Source organism: Acomys minous (genome assembly GCF_964271855.1).
Source record: "Acomys minous genome assembly, chromosome: 10".
In the NCBI taxonomy this organism is placed as follows: domain Eukaryota; kingdom Metazoa; phylum Chordata; class Mammalia; order Rodentia; family Muridae; genus Acomys; species Acomys minous.
Genome location: NC_140491.1, coordinates 63,054,214 through 63,070,054, shown reverse-complemented (window position 1 = coordinate 63,070,054; position 15,841 = coordinate 63,054,214). Strand labels below are relative to the sequence as shown.

At 54.4% G+C, this 15,841-nt stretch overlaps 1 protein-coding gene across 5 annotated transcripts in view; it reads left to right on the top strand.

Moving 5' to 3' along the window:
* The first annotated feature begins 4,359 nt into the window (after nucleotides 1-4,359).
* The window catches only part of KCNT1 (potassium sodium-activated channel subfamily T member 1), a 64,437-nt gene continuing 52,955 nt past the window's right edge, over nucleotides 4,360-15,841 (top strand). For 4 of the 5 annotated variants that reach the window (XM_084800122.1, XM_084800121.1, XM_084800120.1 and 1 more), the window contains exon 1: nucleotides 4,360-4,612. In XM_084800122.1, coding sequence (XP_084656248.1) covers nucleotides 4,518-4,612 — 95 coding nt within the window. In that variant the 5' untranslated portion in view covers nucleotides 4,360-4,517. The remainder of the gene's footprint in view (nucleotides 4,613-15,841) is intronic. The other variant, XM_084800124.1, reaches the window with a different exon arrangement.

Below are 15,841 nucleotides of genomic sequence, written 5' to 3'. Positions count from 1 at the left end.
CTCCAATAAGGCCACTCCTCCAACAATGGCACTCCCTATGAGTCCATGACGGTTGCTTTCATCCACACCAGCACACTCAGCAATCAGTATTTATCTCTCTCATCTTCCTGATTGCAAGTACATTGTGGCCAGCTGCCCCGGCTTCTGCTGCTATCACCAATTATATGTCAAGATAATCTCAAAATAAGCCTTAAGTTACTTTTATCAGATAGTTTGACACAGCAACAAGAAAACTAATAGAAACATTGGTACCTAAGGGTGGACCTGCTGCTGTGATAAACCTGACCAGGTGCTTTGCAGAAGGAATATGTTGAGAGAATCTCTTGTATCTGTATGGATGCAACACCCATCAATTAAAAAAAAAATTCTATGGCCTATATGTATGGTAGACTAGAAGGCGGGACATCCAGCAGGCAGGAAGGATTCTGGGATGAAGCCAGGTATGGGAGAGTCATCAAGGAAGGTGTGAAGAGGACAGACACATGGTACCTGAACAGAGGTAACCAGCCATGTGACAAAATGCAGATTAATATAATGGGTTATTGTAAGTTATGAGTTAGGGAATGTGAGCTAGCTATATGGCCTAGGTATTTGTAAATACATTTTGAGTCTAATGAGTCTTTTATTCTGGGAGCTTAGGGCCACTACAACAGGAATATGGAAGAGTTTGGACTTGAGGCTAGAACAGCTATGGGATGCTGTGGGCAGAGCCTGTCATTCTGGTAGAAGATAAGAATGCCTAGAGAAGCCGGGCGTGGTGACGCACGCCTTTAATCCCAGCACTCGGGAGGCAGAGGCCGGTTGATCAATGTGAGTTCGAGGCCAGCCTGGTCTACAAAGTGAATCCAGGACAGCCAAGACTACACAGAGAAAACCTGTTTCAACAAAACAAAACAAAAACAAAAGAAGAAGAAGAAAAAAAAAAAAAAACCAAAGACTGCCTACAGAAATGTAGAAAGTGGAGGTTATGACACCCCAGAGGGAAACGGGCTGCGTCATACACTGGATTGGGGACCATTCGTGTTATATTCTGACAAAGAATGTGACTCCTTTATGTCATGTCCTGAGAACTTGGAGCAAAGTGGAATTCAAAGTAATAGACTAATTTGGCAAAGAAAAACCTCAACTCAGAAGAGCTTCCACTCACTGCTCTTATCCAAGTCTACAATGACAGAAAGCAGCAAGCAGCACCAAAATCTGGGAAATGTCCCATTTAGTCAGGAAAGGGGGCAGTTCAAAGTTGCCGACAAGGCAGGTGCTCTCTCAGGTGAGATTGTTACAGTGCTCTTAAAGAGAGTCACTGCCCTGCCCTGGGACAGTAGTGAAGGTTCCCTGAGGGCAAGGCCTTCCCATTGAGAGTCCAGCTTGTGAAAAATATGATGTGGTCACTCAGTAGAGCTGCTGCACAGAGCAACTCATGCTTAACATCGTGTTACTGTTCTACCCTTTTACAGGGGCTCTGCGAGGACAAACAACATGGATGCACTCATTTCCAGACCAGGAAATAAAGGAAATAAAGGAAATAAAGACTCGGGTGAAGGGACACAAAGACTCACTCTGGTGAAGGGACTTGCTCAAGGCTACTTACCCGTGCACTGAGAACCCTCGACCCTCGCTGGATCCCAGAGAGTAGCTGAGAGGAGCAAGAAGCTCTCAGCCAGAGCTGACAGACTTTGTTGAGAAAGCAATGCTATCCCTTGCTGGCTCTGCCTTGACCTGCCGTGGCAGTGGGTGGGTTGTGAGTCTCATAAGTTGAACTCCATACTTGAAGTGTGGTCTGAGAGCCTGGGATTTGAGCAACTTCTTTGAGCCACAAAACACTGAATTCTTTCAGAAACCGGCAGATCACTGATATAGCTGTCTCACAGAAGACAGATGACAGAGATCAACTCTGGGTCCCAGCTGCCCCCAGGGCTCTCCAGGAGTTACCCGGGGGAGGAATTGAAAACAGAACAGGAAGTGGGGGGCCCTGGTTCCTGGAAGCTGGGCCAGAGCCATGTTCCCACAATTTCCCCTAACCTGGCTGTATCCCGCATTATCCCAAAGCCTGGGCCATTTGGTGAGGGTTTCAACCACCGCTCTCCTATCCTGGGCACTCATCCAAGACTCTGGGGCCCCAGGTCTGCACAATAGCCAAGTTCAAGTTCATAGGGTGTGGAGGGGGCAGGCACTGCTGAGGGAACATGAAGGGAACGGTGCCAGACAGTCTGTGGGATGCCCACTCACAGTGCCTGTTCACTCATGTGTTACAGCAACCCTCCAAGGTTGCAAGGACAGCCTGCCCTTGTCACTCACCCCAAACCACAGCGGGATGGGGGTGGGACCGGGTGACTCCAGGTGCATTTCTTTCCCCTGGGGCCCCCTGAAGTAAGCAGCGGTTCTCCCCTGGCCCCTGCTGGATCTTGAGGCCAAGAGAAAAAAAAATTCAAAAGTGCCCAAAAGGTCAGGGCAGCAGAGAGAGCAGCTCCTAGGGCCTTGGTGGTTCCTGGAAGGCTTGCCAAAGGAAATATAGCCCTGACCCCTGGCCACATGGTTTCCCACCTGCCAGCACCTCCCCAGGCCCAGCCAGCTTGTGACTAAAAAAAAAAAAACAAGCAACTCCACTGATGCAATTAGAAAAATGTTATTTTTCATGTGCTGCCAGATCCTGGAGGTTGGATCTATGACCTGAGAAACACGCGAGTGTTGCCACTGGCAGACATGGCCTGAGACAACCACTGAGCGTCTCCCAGCCTCCAGAGGGAGAAAAGACCCACACTTATCCACCTGCTGGTAGTCTGGGGGTGGGACACCCAGAGAGTACACCCACTCTTCCCGACTTGAGAGTGAGAGTGTCCATCCAAACCCTGCCTGAGGCAAATGCTCCCTTCTACTTCTGCCCTTAGGCCAGTCACACAGCCCCTGACCTACTTTGAACAACCCTGGGACAAACCCCTTCTCCTCAGCCCTTATTTAGAGAGGCTTAAACAGCCCCAGGAGGCTAGTGCTCAGTGCGTAAGTGTGGACGCTGGCTGCCCTCTTGGACTCTTTGGTCTTGGCTGAGCCAATTTGAGGGCACTGCTCAATCAGACATTTGGGGATTAGGCATTCCACCATGGGGCTGCTGGAAGGCTAGATTGACAGAAGCCTGGGGCTAAGGTTCCCCCTGGGAGTCCTGCCATGGCCAGGGCACAAGAATCTCAGGACTCTGGTTAGCTTAGTGGACCACACTCCCCCACTGTGCCAATGCCCACCGCTCCATCAGTGCTGCGGGTCTGGATCTGTGCTCCCTTGGTATATGTAAGCTTTTTCCTGGGCCCAATGCTGCAGGGTATCTGGGGTTCTTGAACTGACAGCATAGATGTACCTACACTGCTCCCTTGGGGGCTGGGCACTGGAGCCTGGAGGACTGCTCCCTCAGGGGCTGGGCACTGGAGCCTGGGGGACTGCTCCCTCAGGGGCTGGGCACTGGAGCCTGGGGGACTGCTCCCTCAGGGGCTGGGCACTGGAGCCTGGAGGACTGCTCCCTCAGGGGCTGGGCACTGGAGCCTGGAGGACTGCTCCCTCAGGGGCTGGGCACTGGAGCCTGGAGGACTGCTCCCTCAGGGGCTGGGCACTGGAGCCTGGGGGACTGCTCCCTCAGGGGCTGGGCACTGGAGCCTGGGGGACTGCTCCCTCGGGGGCTGGGCACTGGAGCCTGGGGGACTGCTCCCTCGGGGGCTGGGCACTGGAGCCTGGGGGACTGCTCCCTCGGGGGCTGGGCACTGGAGCCTGGGGGACTGCTCCCTGAGGGGCTGGGCACTGGAATCTGGGGGCACTCTGCGGGCAGTGTGTGTGGGTGAGTGCAGCTGAGCATGGATACTGAGGGAGAGGAAGACAGGAAAAGGCAGCCAAAGGCTGCTGGCCACTGGGGTGGAGACCAGGCTGGTGCACATGGGTTGCCCCATCTTCTGTGCTTTATGTCACTACACCATATCAGTTACTCCCATGGTTGGGACAGGAGTCTGTGGAAGTCCAGAGTCGTGGATCTCATCTGTTCTGAATTGTTGGCCCTTTAAACTGCCTCTTGCCACCCAGCAGTGAGAGAGGCTGACAGGAGGCCTTGAGGGTGGAGATGCTGGCTCCAGTACCTGAAGAAAAGCTGAGCAACTGGCCTTGGAGGCGACTGTGGAGGCGGGGAGGCTTGCCTGGCCCATGTCCAGGGAAGAGGAGGGCTCCCATGCCAACCATGGGAAGACCAGGGTTAGCTATGACCACTCCCATTAAACCTCCACACGTCCTGGGAAAGAGCCGCCAGCGGGGCCCCTGAGGACTAGGAAGGCGCCCCGCCCCCGCCGAGCCCCGCCCTCAGCCCCGCCCCCCGAAGGTGCTTGCCCCGCCCCCGCTGGGGGTCGCGGAGGCCCAGAAGCGGCTCACGGGGGTCTGCGCGTGTCGGGCGAGGGCGCGGGCGGTGAGGGGACGCTGCCGTGTGCGTGCGGCGGCCGTGCGCAGGGAAAGTCGGCCGCGGGGACGTGCTCCTGGGCGCCACCAGCCTCACAATGAACGACCTGGACACTGAGGTGCTGCCCTTGCCGCCACGGTACCGATTCCGTGACCTGCTTCTAGGCGACCAGCCATTCCCGAACGACGATAGGTAAGTGGCGGAGCTGTCCGCGGTGCTGAGCCTCGCACGCACCCCCGCCCCCCTTCCCCGCCGCTGCCTCGGCGTTCTTCAACTTTCCAGGCTTCCCTGGCGAGAAGTTTTGGGTGGTCTGGGATCCGGGGCGCCTCTCCCTGCGGGGACCTGGAGCGGGACGCGGACCCCGGTGCTAGCTAGCGGGCTCCGAGGCTGAGCGCGCGGGGAGGTGTGGAGTAGGGGGCTGGCTCTGTCTCCCCGCGGACTCCCGCTCTCATTCCCAACCCCAAAGCTCCACTGATTTGAGGACCAGGCAGAACCGGACGCACGAGCCGTGGAACCCCCGCAGCCACCAGGGGTCAGCGTCCTCCATGCTCATTTCAGCGTGGTCACATTTTCGGAGTGAAGGTGTTATGACGTTCGTTCACCTCAAATTCTCCTCTGTGCTTTAAGCAGGGATCAACAGAATGAGCCAATGGGAATAACTCCTAAGTGTAGGGGCTTGGCAAGAAGCTGGGAAGAAATATCTTTCTCTCTCTGCCTATTCCCCAAATAACTGTCTTGGGTAAACACTAGTGTTCTCGCTGTCGGCCTCAGGGGAGGCGCGTTTACATCAGCAAGGCAAGATGGTGAAGGACACTGGCAGAGTGAAAAAGGCTGGCTGAAGAGGGGAGGCTTAGTCAGAAACTTATACTTCTGCGAGTCACCTTCCCAGGGCTGTGTTACCCCCAACCCTGGACTGGGATGCAGGTTCCCCCCAAACAATGTAATTACTTGAGTCAGAACAGTAAGTACATGAGCCTGCAAATTGTCAGGACGCACACTGAGCACTTAAAACAATCAGCTGCCGAAATCACAAGTGGAAAAGAAATCATTTCTGCGAGTAGGTCAGTGTGTGGGGACTATGTGTACTGAGCTGGAGTGCATACAAGAAGTGATTTTGACAGTTGGTTGCTTTGTCTACCGGAAACTGTATCCTACCAGATCTCCCCTGATGTTCAGAACCATCAGTCACACAGAGCAGTGTGTGTGTGTGTGTGTGTGTGTGTGTGTGTGTGTGTGTGTGTGTTCCAAGTCTTCACTGATTAGAACCAAGGAGTCTGACCCTGTGCAGGCGTGTTTGTTCGCTTGGCTCTTGTTGTGTAGCCTAGCTTGCTTTATTCATTATCCCCCTGCCTCAGCTCTGGAGTGCTGGAATTGCAGTTGTATATCACTGCTCCTGCTTTTGAATCAAGTGCTACAGTAAGAGACAAGCCTGCCCCAGGAGGATGCCCCGGAGGTGGTCTAGTTAGCAAGGTCTGCTCCGGCACTGGGAGAGATGGCTGTCTTGGGCCCTGCCATCTGTAGTTGGGGACTCTTGCCCTTCTGGGACCCTCACAGGGCAGGGCTTGGGCTTCTGTGAGTGCAATTTCCTGTCATCTTAAGTCGGTGCCCCCTCCCTCCTGGGCACTTGCTCCACTGGGATTCGGTAAATTCTGGGAAATAGCAGCTGTGGAAGATTCTCCCAGTGCTGGGTTAGGAACAGCATCTGTCTCCTCACAGTACCCGGGGCCTGGCTGGACAGACGCCAATGACTGTGCTTGATGTAACCGAAGGACAGCATCCCTTCCTTCCCAGGCATGGAGGAGAGTGAAGGGGTCTGTTGTCAGCCATGGGGTGGCAGCAACTGTCTTCTGCCTCAGGGGGTGAGGAACCGCCAGGGCCATGGCATTTTGTGCAGCATTTTTCATTGTACTATATATGAAACATACATTTTAAGACAGTAAAATCGAACATAACCAGCACTGGTACAGCCCTCGACTCTCGGAAACCAGAACATGGCCATCATCCTGAAAGATCTCCTGCCCCTTCCAAGTCTCTCCCTTATCTCCTAAACCCTCTGCTTCATGGGAGCTGCTTTGGTACCAGATGCAGGGAGTGGGTGATTCTGACCTCTCTGAGCCCCTGGGTTCTCCTCACAGGCCGGTGATTCGGAAAACTGTAGAGCATCTGAGCCCTGATAGAACACAGACCCAGCTCTGAGCACAGACTTCAAACCAGGGGCGGGGAGGACAGGTGTTGGAAGTTTCCTACTGCTGCTTGGAACCTGGCCCAACCACCCCACCGTCACTCCCTCTTGATGAGCTTTGTCCCCTCTCTCCTCACCCCCATGCCTGTCCCTTTTTCCTTCTGCACTATCACTGGCTCTCAAAGTGAAGGGTAGGACTCAGGGGCACGTCTCCACAAGTATGATGCTGACCCAGGCAGCTGTGCCATGTGTCTGGGATTGCTTGGTCCAGAATAGAAAGGAAGGGAGGCTTTCTCTGGCCCACCTACTCTCAGGAGTTCTCTGAGGTAGCAGGCTGGGGTCCTGGGGTGGGGGTCTTAGGCTGCAGACGATGGGCTCTTGTACCAGGATGGTGCAGCTCAGAACCCAGGGCCCAGGGTCTCAGTGAGGGGCATCTGGGGTATGTGTGATCTGCCCTAGCACAGGATAGGTACAGATTAGAGGTTAAGCCTCCCCCCACTCTCCCTGCCCTGTGGTCTTGCCCCCACAGCTAGCTCTGTAGGGCAAAAGTGGGGAGAGCTGCACCTCAACTCTTGGAAGGCTGTAAGCAGGCAGGAAGAGCCATGCTGGTTTCCTGTTCTCCAGAGGAATAAAGCCACTGGTGATGAGTCACCACAGCCTCAGAGGCCTTGACAGGGAGATGCTCAGCCACCCACGTGGGCATATGAGGCTACACTGCCAGCCTGGGCACTCTTGAGGACACTGAGCACTGCACACAGCCCATGAGGGGCAGAGCTGAGTTCTCGCCCACATCGGGGGCCCATGTAACCCTGGGTAAACTTTCACCTTCTGGGCTGAGTGTGAGCCCTGAGATCTTCTGGGGAGTAGTAGTCAGAGGGTGCTCTGCATCCTGTCACATGCAAGGTTCTAGGCCCCCTGTCCGTTATGACACCTTACTGTCCCAGCTCCAGGAGCCCAGGGCATCTTAAGGAGAGTTGAAGCCCTCTTCACCTCCAAGGTTTTTTTTTGGGGGGGTGCGGGCTCGGATCCTCCCTCTGAATGCGTGAAGACCCCTGAGAGGGTGGCATGAGAAGCCTCAGGCTGTGGTGTTGAAGCAATGTCTGAATCTCTTGTCCCTCTTCCGTAAGAGAGACTGGGCCATCAGCACTGGTGCTGGGGCTTTGTCTGCAGGATGCCCAGGGCGATATGAGGCTGCTCAGAATGGCCAGCCATGGGGAGACGGGACTGGTAGGTGACCACGGGCTGGGCCCTGGGCAGATGAGTGCGGGTTTGTCCCAGGCTTAGTCGGCTTAGGTCAAGCCTGAGGGGACATCTTCAGGGGTCCAAGGTGCTGCCTCAGATGGAAGGCCAGAGCAGGCCCCTTCTGTGTTACTCCTAGCTTTCAGACAGTGGAATGGGTCTCAGTGCACTTTTCTGAGGCAACAGAACCAGAAAAATGGGGAAATGGACATCACCCTCATTGCCAGGGTGGAGGGGAACCCCCAGTGGAGGACAGAGTCATGGGGGTGCAGAGCGTGTGGTGCCCCCTTTCCCATCCTGCCAGCAACCGAAGCGGGTCAAGTTGCTCTTTGGGGACTGGGCTGGAGCCTTCTTACGAGCTGCAGGCCCTCCACCCAGGTCTCCGTGGCAGAGAAAGGTGCCTCGGGGGACAGCCTGCACTCAGAACCACTCTCTGAGATTGTTCCTGCCTGTAGAGCTGGGCTTAGAAGTGCTGCTGATGGAGCGGGGCCGAGCTGGGAGTGGAGAGTTCCACCAGGATCATCAGGACTGCCTGACAAGTGCCCTGGATAGCCGGATGCCCACTAAGTGCCCTCCCCATTACTCTTGAACATGCTTGCCCTCGGGGCTGGAGCCTGGCTCCACATCCCGACCGCTCCCAAGCCCTGTCCTTGTCCCTCCTCTCATCACACTTCCTCTGTTCTTACAGCATATTACCATTCTAAGCCAGGACCCCCAGGCTCTGCCTCTGCTGGGCAGCCCTGCTTATGCCCCACTCGCTCGGCAACCCTCTCAGGACAAGTAGCCTGCTATCTGTACCTTCAACCAGCACCAGATGCTCAGAGGGCACTGGGGCCAGAGTTGTGCATGAAAGCCCTCAAAGGCAGCTCTATGGTGGGAGGAGGTATTGGGGGGCACCATTGGTTCTCCTTTGGGGGTCTCTTGGACCTTGACCAGGAGCCCTTTTGGTTCCCAGGTTAACCCACATGAGAGGAGCAGCTGTCAGGGATCTGAAATGGGAAGGGAGCTGGCAGGGTGGAGGGTGTGGCCTGGCATGAGCCAAGGTGATGGTGGGTGGATATGGAGGTTATGCCTGGCCAGGAGTCCAAGACAACAAGAGAGGTTCAAGAAGGAAGTGGGGGATTTATTGGCGATAAGGACTGAGGCAACCGAGGAAAGGCGAGAGCACGGGATATGAGACTGTGTCCTCCTGGGCTGGGAACCCCAGAAAGGCCTGGACCCCAGCCAGCTGGAGCCTCATGTCTGCCAAGACGTCAAGTGACTGGTGGGACAGGAGGATGGAAGCTGGGTGGTGATCGCCCTGCCTGGTGGGCTTCTGAGCCCAGGAAAACAACAGGTGCTGCTGCCTCTCTTGGGGACTTAAATTTAAAATGCCTGTGGGGTGCTTCCCTGGCTCTGCGCAGGCGTGGCTGATGGGCAGTCAAGCCTTGCTGCTGCCCACACTTAATCTCTGGGCTAGGGTGCTCAGGGGAGGTAAAATGGGTCATCCGGGTCAGAAGAGCCAGCTTGCTGGGCTCCAGGAGCTAACCCTGGATGTCCCTGTGCAGCCCAGCCCTCCGTGCCCGTGCATACTCTCTTGTGCCTCCTATATGACTGAATCAAGGCCTGGTTTGAGCAGGAAGAATGGGAATGGAGTCTGAGAGGTTCTGGACTGTTCCAGGTACTCTCAGGTGTCCTGGGCAGAATACAGTTTGAGACTTTCCAGGTCATTGTCCAGGTCTGTTTCCCTCAAGTCGCCACACTCAGCTGTACATGGGGATGGGGAAGTCGCTCATGTCTCCACACTTAGAGATATCGGGAGTCCCCCTACTGTCCCCTGGGCTCCGAAACAAGAAACAGAGCCTGGGATATGAGGCCTGGGGCAGAGAAGCCAGGTGACCCCTTGATATGAGTTGTAGTCCTAGGGTTGGCTCTACCTTCCTCCTTCTGGCTGTCCCTGTCTGGGTGTGGGCGTGGGGACTTGGGCCCTTAAGGCTGCAAACAAGCAGGACCAACAGATGGTAGATGGGATAAGATAAAGGGGACTAGAACACAGGGGCAAGGAGGGGTGTTGGTCAGTACACGGTGCATTGTGGGAAGGCCATTGCACTGTGGAGCTATGGGTGCTCCTCAGCACCCTAGGGCTCATATCGCCATTCATTAAAGACACCGCCTAAGTTGTACACTATCAGTAGTTCCTGTGTGCCCACGCCTGTGATGTCCGGAGACACCCTCAGATGATGCATCTGGCATCTCCAAGGGCTGAGTTCCTCCTCTCATCCTCTGAGCCAACCCAGCTAGATACATTGCTTGGCCTTCTTAGGCCATGTCCTATACCCCCCCCCCCCCCGGCCACATCCTAGTGACTCACTTGCATGACTCAAAACCAGAGTCCTCTTGAATTAGCATATAACGGAACACAGAAGGCTGTGTGTGGAGGGGTCCCCTGTGCGGTCACACAGAGGTCATGATTAGTTGGAAGAGGAGCATTGCAGTCCCTGGGGTTCCCCTGCTCCTCCACACACCTCCTATAGCCTGCCCTCTGAGCTCCTCCTCCATTTGAACGCAAACAGGAAGGCATGTTGTGTTGTTGCCTTTTGTCTCTGTCAGCTGTGGGCAGTCACGGGGCAGGCACTGAATAGCCCTCAGGGACAGCTGCCAGCGCAGACAGTTATTCTCACAGTCTGGCCAGAAGTATCTATCAGGTTCCTGGATGTGGCTAGCAGGTGCTGGTAGTTGGGTTGGAGCCTGTTGACTGTGCTCACAGGGGGGTGTGCGTAGGCTCCTCTCCCTATGAGGGCACTAACCCTGTGGTGAGGCTCATCTCAAGACCTCATTCAACCCCAACTGCCCCCTACACCATCTCAGTGGGAGTGGGACTCCAATGTAGGAAATGGGGAAGACAGGTCAGTCCGTTGCAGGTCTGGCTGCTGCAAAGAGGCTCATGGGAACCTCTCAAGAGACTCGACAGTGCTGTGGTTTTGAAACTTCACAGCTGGTACCAGGGTCCCTTCATCCCCACAGAGAGCCCCTGCCTATGCTCTCCTCACGCTCCCCCCACACACACACATTGTAGCACTCACCAGGTTTCCCGGTGTGCTGGTCCAGTACTAGTGTTTAATCAGTCACTCATCTGCAGGGCTGGAGAGATGCTCAGTTAGTAAAGCGCTTGCCTTACAAGCATGAGGGCCTGAGATCAAGCCCCAGAAAACACACTAAAAAGCCAGAGGTGGTAGCTGGTGCTTGTAAAACCAGCACTGGGGAGGCAGAAATGAGGGTTCGCTGGCTAGTCAGGATACCTAAGTGGTGAACTCCAAGCCAGTGAGAGCCCTTGTCACAAAGGTAGAACAGTGGAGCTTCCTGAGTATGACACCAAAGGGTGTCCTCTGACCTCTATATACATGTGTGTGCACATTTATCTATGCAGCACATACACACACACATGGACACACACATAGATGCACACAGACACACACATGGACACATGCATGCGCACACACAAACACAAACACATGGATGTACACACATGTGCACACACACAAATACATGTACACACAGACACATACCAACACAGGTGCACACATGCAGGCACACGGACACATACACAGACATGTGCGCGTGTGTACACACACACACACACACACACACACACACACACAGGGTTGCAAGCACTCATGTGGGCATTAGCTTCTCAGGCTTATGTAGACAGACACGTGGTCACCGGTGAGGAACAGGGCCTCAGAAGAGAGCCTTGCTGCGGCCGCATAGCTTATGATCTGCACTAAGCTGGCGTGAGCCACTCAGCCCCAACTCTGGACATCTGCCCTCCAGAACTGAGAACTCATAGGGCACTGTGGCTTCAAGGTACTCAGTTATGGTGGCCCCTAAAACACTACTACCACCATCAGAGGTTGCAGCTGTCCTAAGAGGCCAGAGCCAAGAATCTGGAAGTCACTAGTGGGCAGCATGCCTTGCCAGGCCCCATGACACTAGCTCTGAAGATGGCATCTGACAATCCAGCCCTATCCTGGGGCTAGGCTGCTTCCCTGTGAGAACCCAAGTAGCGTGGAAATATGCTGGAAAGTGGAGATGCCGTGAGAGAGGTGTACCCCATACCAGATGAGGTGGGATGGGGCAGGAACCCCCTGGCAGGCCAGCCACCTTGCCACCTGCCAGCTGACCCTCAACACTGAGACAAAAGGTGGAGATTGCATCCTTCCAAACTTGCCTTCCCTGAGAGCCCAAGAAAGAGGCCCTTTGCAGCCAAGAAGAGTCCTCATCTCAGGGACCATCCCCTAGGCCTCAGGCTTGTGGGATGGGGGGTGGGGGTGGGGGGACGGGGGACAGCAAGAGGCAGGAAAGGAGGGTGTCCTGAGCAGGCTGATCTGAGCAGGATGGGTGAAGGTGCTTCAAGGCAAGATGAGGATTTGTGTGGGACACTTCACAGCTCTGTGCTGGGCAGGGCAGCCATTAACTAGCAAGTCCAGGCAGATCCCAGTTTCACAGGGTCCTGGTTGCTGTCCCTGGCTTGTTAGTCCTATGAAGTGCTCGGACACTTCAGAGATAGAGCTCCCTGGGAGCAGAGCCAGCCTGGGAGACTGACTGATGGTGAGGTTCTGAGCCCAGGGGCTCCCCTCTTCATCCTCTGTTGCTTTAGATGTGGGCAGAGCCACACCTTCAGGGCTGGCCCCTCCACCACACCACCCACACCCAGCGTCCAGCCTCAAGAAGCTCCTCAGTAAGTGCAGCCTGCCTACCCCAGGAACACAGAGCTCTCTTGTCCTGAAAGGGTCTAGCAAACTCAACTCAAAGGCCTCATCTTGTCCCACTGTCGACTTGATTAATTTGCACAGGCCCAGCATGGAAAGGGGGCTTAGTCCTATGTCCCCATCTGGAGGGGACCCTCTTGAGCCAGACAATAGCTGACATGTCCTCAGAGGAAGCTGTGTCATTGGGCCAGTGAGTTTCTGCCCAAAGGTATGTCTGCCCTCCCAGGCTCCAAAACACCAACTGTGAGGTGCCCGCCCTCTTCCCTGTAGCACCTCCTATAACACCCAGCTTGCCTCACCTCTGCCCCTGCATCCTCTTGGCAGGAGATGGGGCCTCTGGAGAGTCAGGGACCACCCATAGGCCTAAGGGGTCTGCCTGAGACCCTTTCCCAGGTCTCTGAACAAAAGCCTTCAAAACATCTCCATGTCCAGTTCCTGGGACATGAGACGAAGACCACGTGTTACCTTGAAAGTAGTTCTCTGGGGGGTTTGAGAAAGAAAAGTTATCCTGAGAGGCAGTCACAAGTGTCCTTATAAGAGAGAGGCAAAAAGCCAGGGCACGCCTTTAATCCCAGCACTTGGGAGGCAGAGGCAGGTGGATCGCTGTGAGGTCATTTGACCAGCCTGGTCTACAAAGCAAGTCCAGGACAGCCAAGATAACATAGAGAAACCCTGTCTTGAAAAACCAGAGGGGGGGGGGTGGGCAGAGAGGGGGAGTGGGGCAAAGGGCAGGGATACGGTTCACTGACACAGCATTTGCCTGATATGCAGAATGGGTATTTTACTTGGAAAATAAAAAGAGAAAGAAATTGCCCAAACATGATGATGGGGGGCTTTAGACATGGAGTGGGTCTCTCTGTACCATCCAAGGTCTCCTCCTGCACTTGGCCTGCTTCCAGCTCCATCCTCATGTGAGCCAGTTCTCCAGCGAGCCTTCTCATGTGCCTGTGTACTGTATGGGTTCTGTTGGTTCTGCCCTCCTGGGGCCCCTTGACTGTCGTGGAAGCAGATCTTTCCCCAAACTCCCCTATGAGCAGCCACCCTGTTGACACTTGCACTTAAGGCTCATGAGACCTAGAATTGGCCCACGCCTGGCTCCGACCTACAGAACCAAGATAATAGCGTGTGCTGCTCCCAGTGTGAGCACAGTACCTAAAGGGCCTCTTCATGGAGGCTCAGCTTCTCCGTGTCCATCATATACTGGCCTCTGTATCTGAGGCCTACTGGACCAAACTTATCTGATGCTGGCACCCTTGGGGTTTGTATGCTGCCTCCTGGATTGGGTAGCCCCATTGAATTGGCCAGATGGCCCACTGGCAGTTACACTTCTTTCCCCCTTTTATCTTTACTTTTTTGTTGTTTGTTTTGGTTTTGGTTTTTCAAAACAGGGTCTCTCTGTATTAGCCTTGGCTGTCTTGGACTCATTTTGTAGACCAGGCTGGCCTTGAACTCACAGCGATCCACCTGCTTCTGTCTCCCGAGTGCTGGGATTAAAGGCATGTGCCACCACACCCAGCTTTTAAATTATGTTTTATTAATTAATGTATTTAATCACTTTACAGTCTGATTGCAGCCCCCTCGCTCCTCTTCTCCCAGTCACACTCTCGCTCATCCTTCCCTCCCCCTCCCCTCAGAGAAGAGGAGACCCCCATGGGTACCAACCCACCCTGGCACATCAAGTTGCCACAGGACTAAGCACATCTCCTCTCACTGAGGCCAGACAAGGTAGCCCAATTAGGGGGAAGGGATCCAAAGGTGGGCAACAGAGTGATACACATCCCCTACTCCCATTGCTAAGGGACTCCTATGATGACCAAGCTGCATATCTGCTACATATGTGTAGAAGGCCTAATTCTGTCCCATGCATGCTCTTTGTTGGTGATTCAGACTCTGTGCGCCCCATGGGGCCAGGTTAGTTTATTCTGTAGATCTTTTTGTGGTGTCCTTGACCCTTATGGCTCCCTCAGTCAGTCTCTCTCTCTCTCTCTCTCTCTCTCTCTCTCTCTCTCTCTCTCTCTCTCTCTCTCTCTCTCTCTTCCACAGCACTCCCCAAGCTCAGCCTATTGTTTGGCTGTGGGTCTCTGCATCTGTTTCCACCAGCTGCAGGATGAAGCCTCTCAGAAGACAGTTATGCTAGGCTCCTGTCTGTAAACATAGCAGAGTATCATTAATAGTGTCAGCGGTTGCCTTTCTCCCGTGGGGTTGGGCCAGTCATTGCTTTGTCGTTCCCTCAATCTCTGCGTCATCTGTATCCCTGCACATCTTGTAGGCAGGACAAATTTTGGGTTGAAAGTTTTATGGGTGGGTTGATGTCTTCCTCCCTCCACTTGTAGTCCCGCCTGGCTATTAGAGGTGGGGACTTTAGGCTCCACAGTCTCAGCTACGGTGACCCTCATAGACTCCTAGGAGCCTCTCCCTTCCCAGAGACGCCCCCCTTCACTGACCTCTGTTCTCCCAGTCCTGATTCCCACCCTCACCCCATCCCCGCCCCCTCTCCCTCAACCAAAGAATGGATAAAGAAAATGTGGTTGGGGCTAGAGAGATGGCTCAGAGGTTAAGAGCAGTGTCTGCTTTTCCAAAGGTCCTGAGTTCAATTCCCAGCAACCACATGGTGGCTCACAACCATTTATAATGTGATCTGGTGCCCTCCTCTGCTATGCAGGCAAAGCACTGTATATGTAATAAATAAATAAATCTTTAAAAAAATAATTAAAAAAAAGAAAATGTGGTCCATTTAAACAATGGAATACTGTTCAGCTATTAAAAACAAAGGCATCATGCAGCCTGCAGGCAAATGGATGGATCTAGAAAATATCACCCTGAGTGAGGTAACCCAGGCCCATGGTATGCACTCAATTACAAGTGGATGTTAGCCACAAAGTACAGAATAACCATGAATCAATTCATAGGCCCAAAGAACCCAAAGAGGGTCCCAAGGGAGGGTGCTTGACTCTCACTCAGAAGGGGAAATAAAGTAGTCATCTGAAGTGGATGGAGGGAGGGAGGGTGGAAGGAGCAGCTGGAGGGAGGGAGCTGAGAGGGAGGAGCAGATGGAGGGAGGGAGCTGAGAGGGAGGAGCAGATGGAGGGAGGGAGCTGGGTGGGAGGAGCAGATGGAGGGAGGGAGCTGAGAGGGAGGAGCAGATGGAGGGAGGGAGCTGAGAGGGAGGAGCAGATGGAGGGAGGGAGCTGGGTGGGAGGAGCAGATGGAGGGAGGGAGCTGGGTGGGAGGAGCAGATGGAGGGAGGGAGCT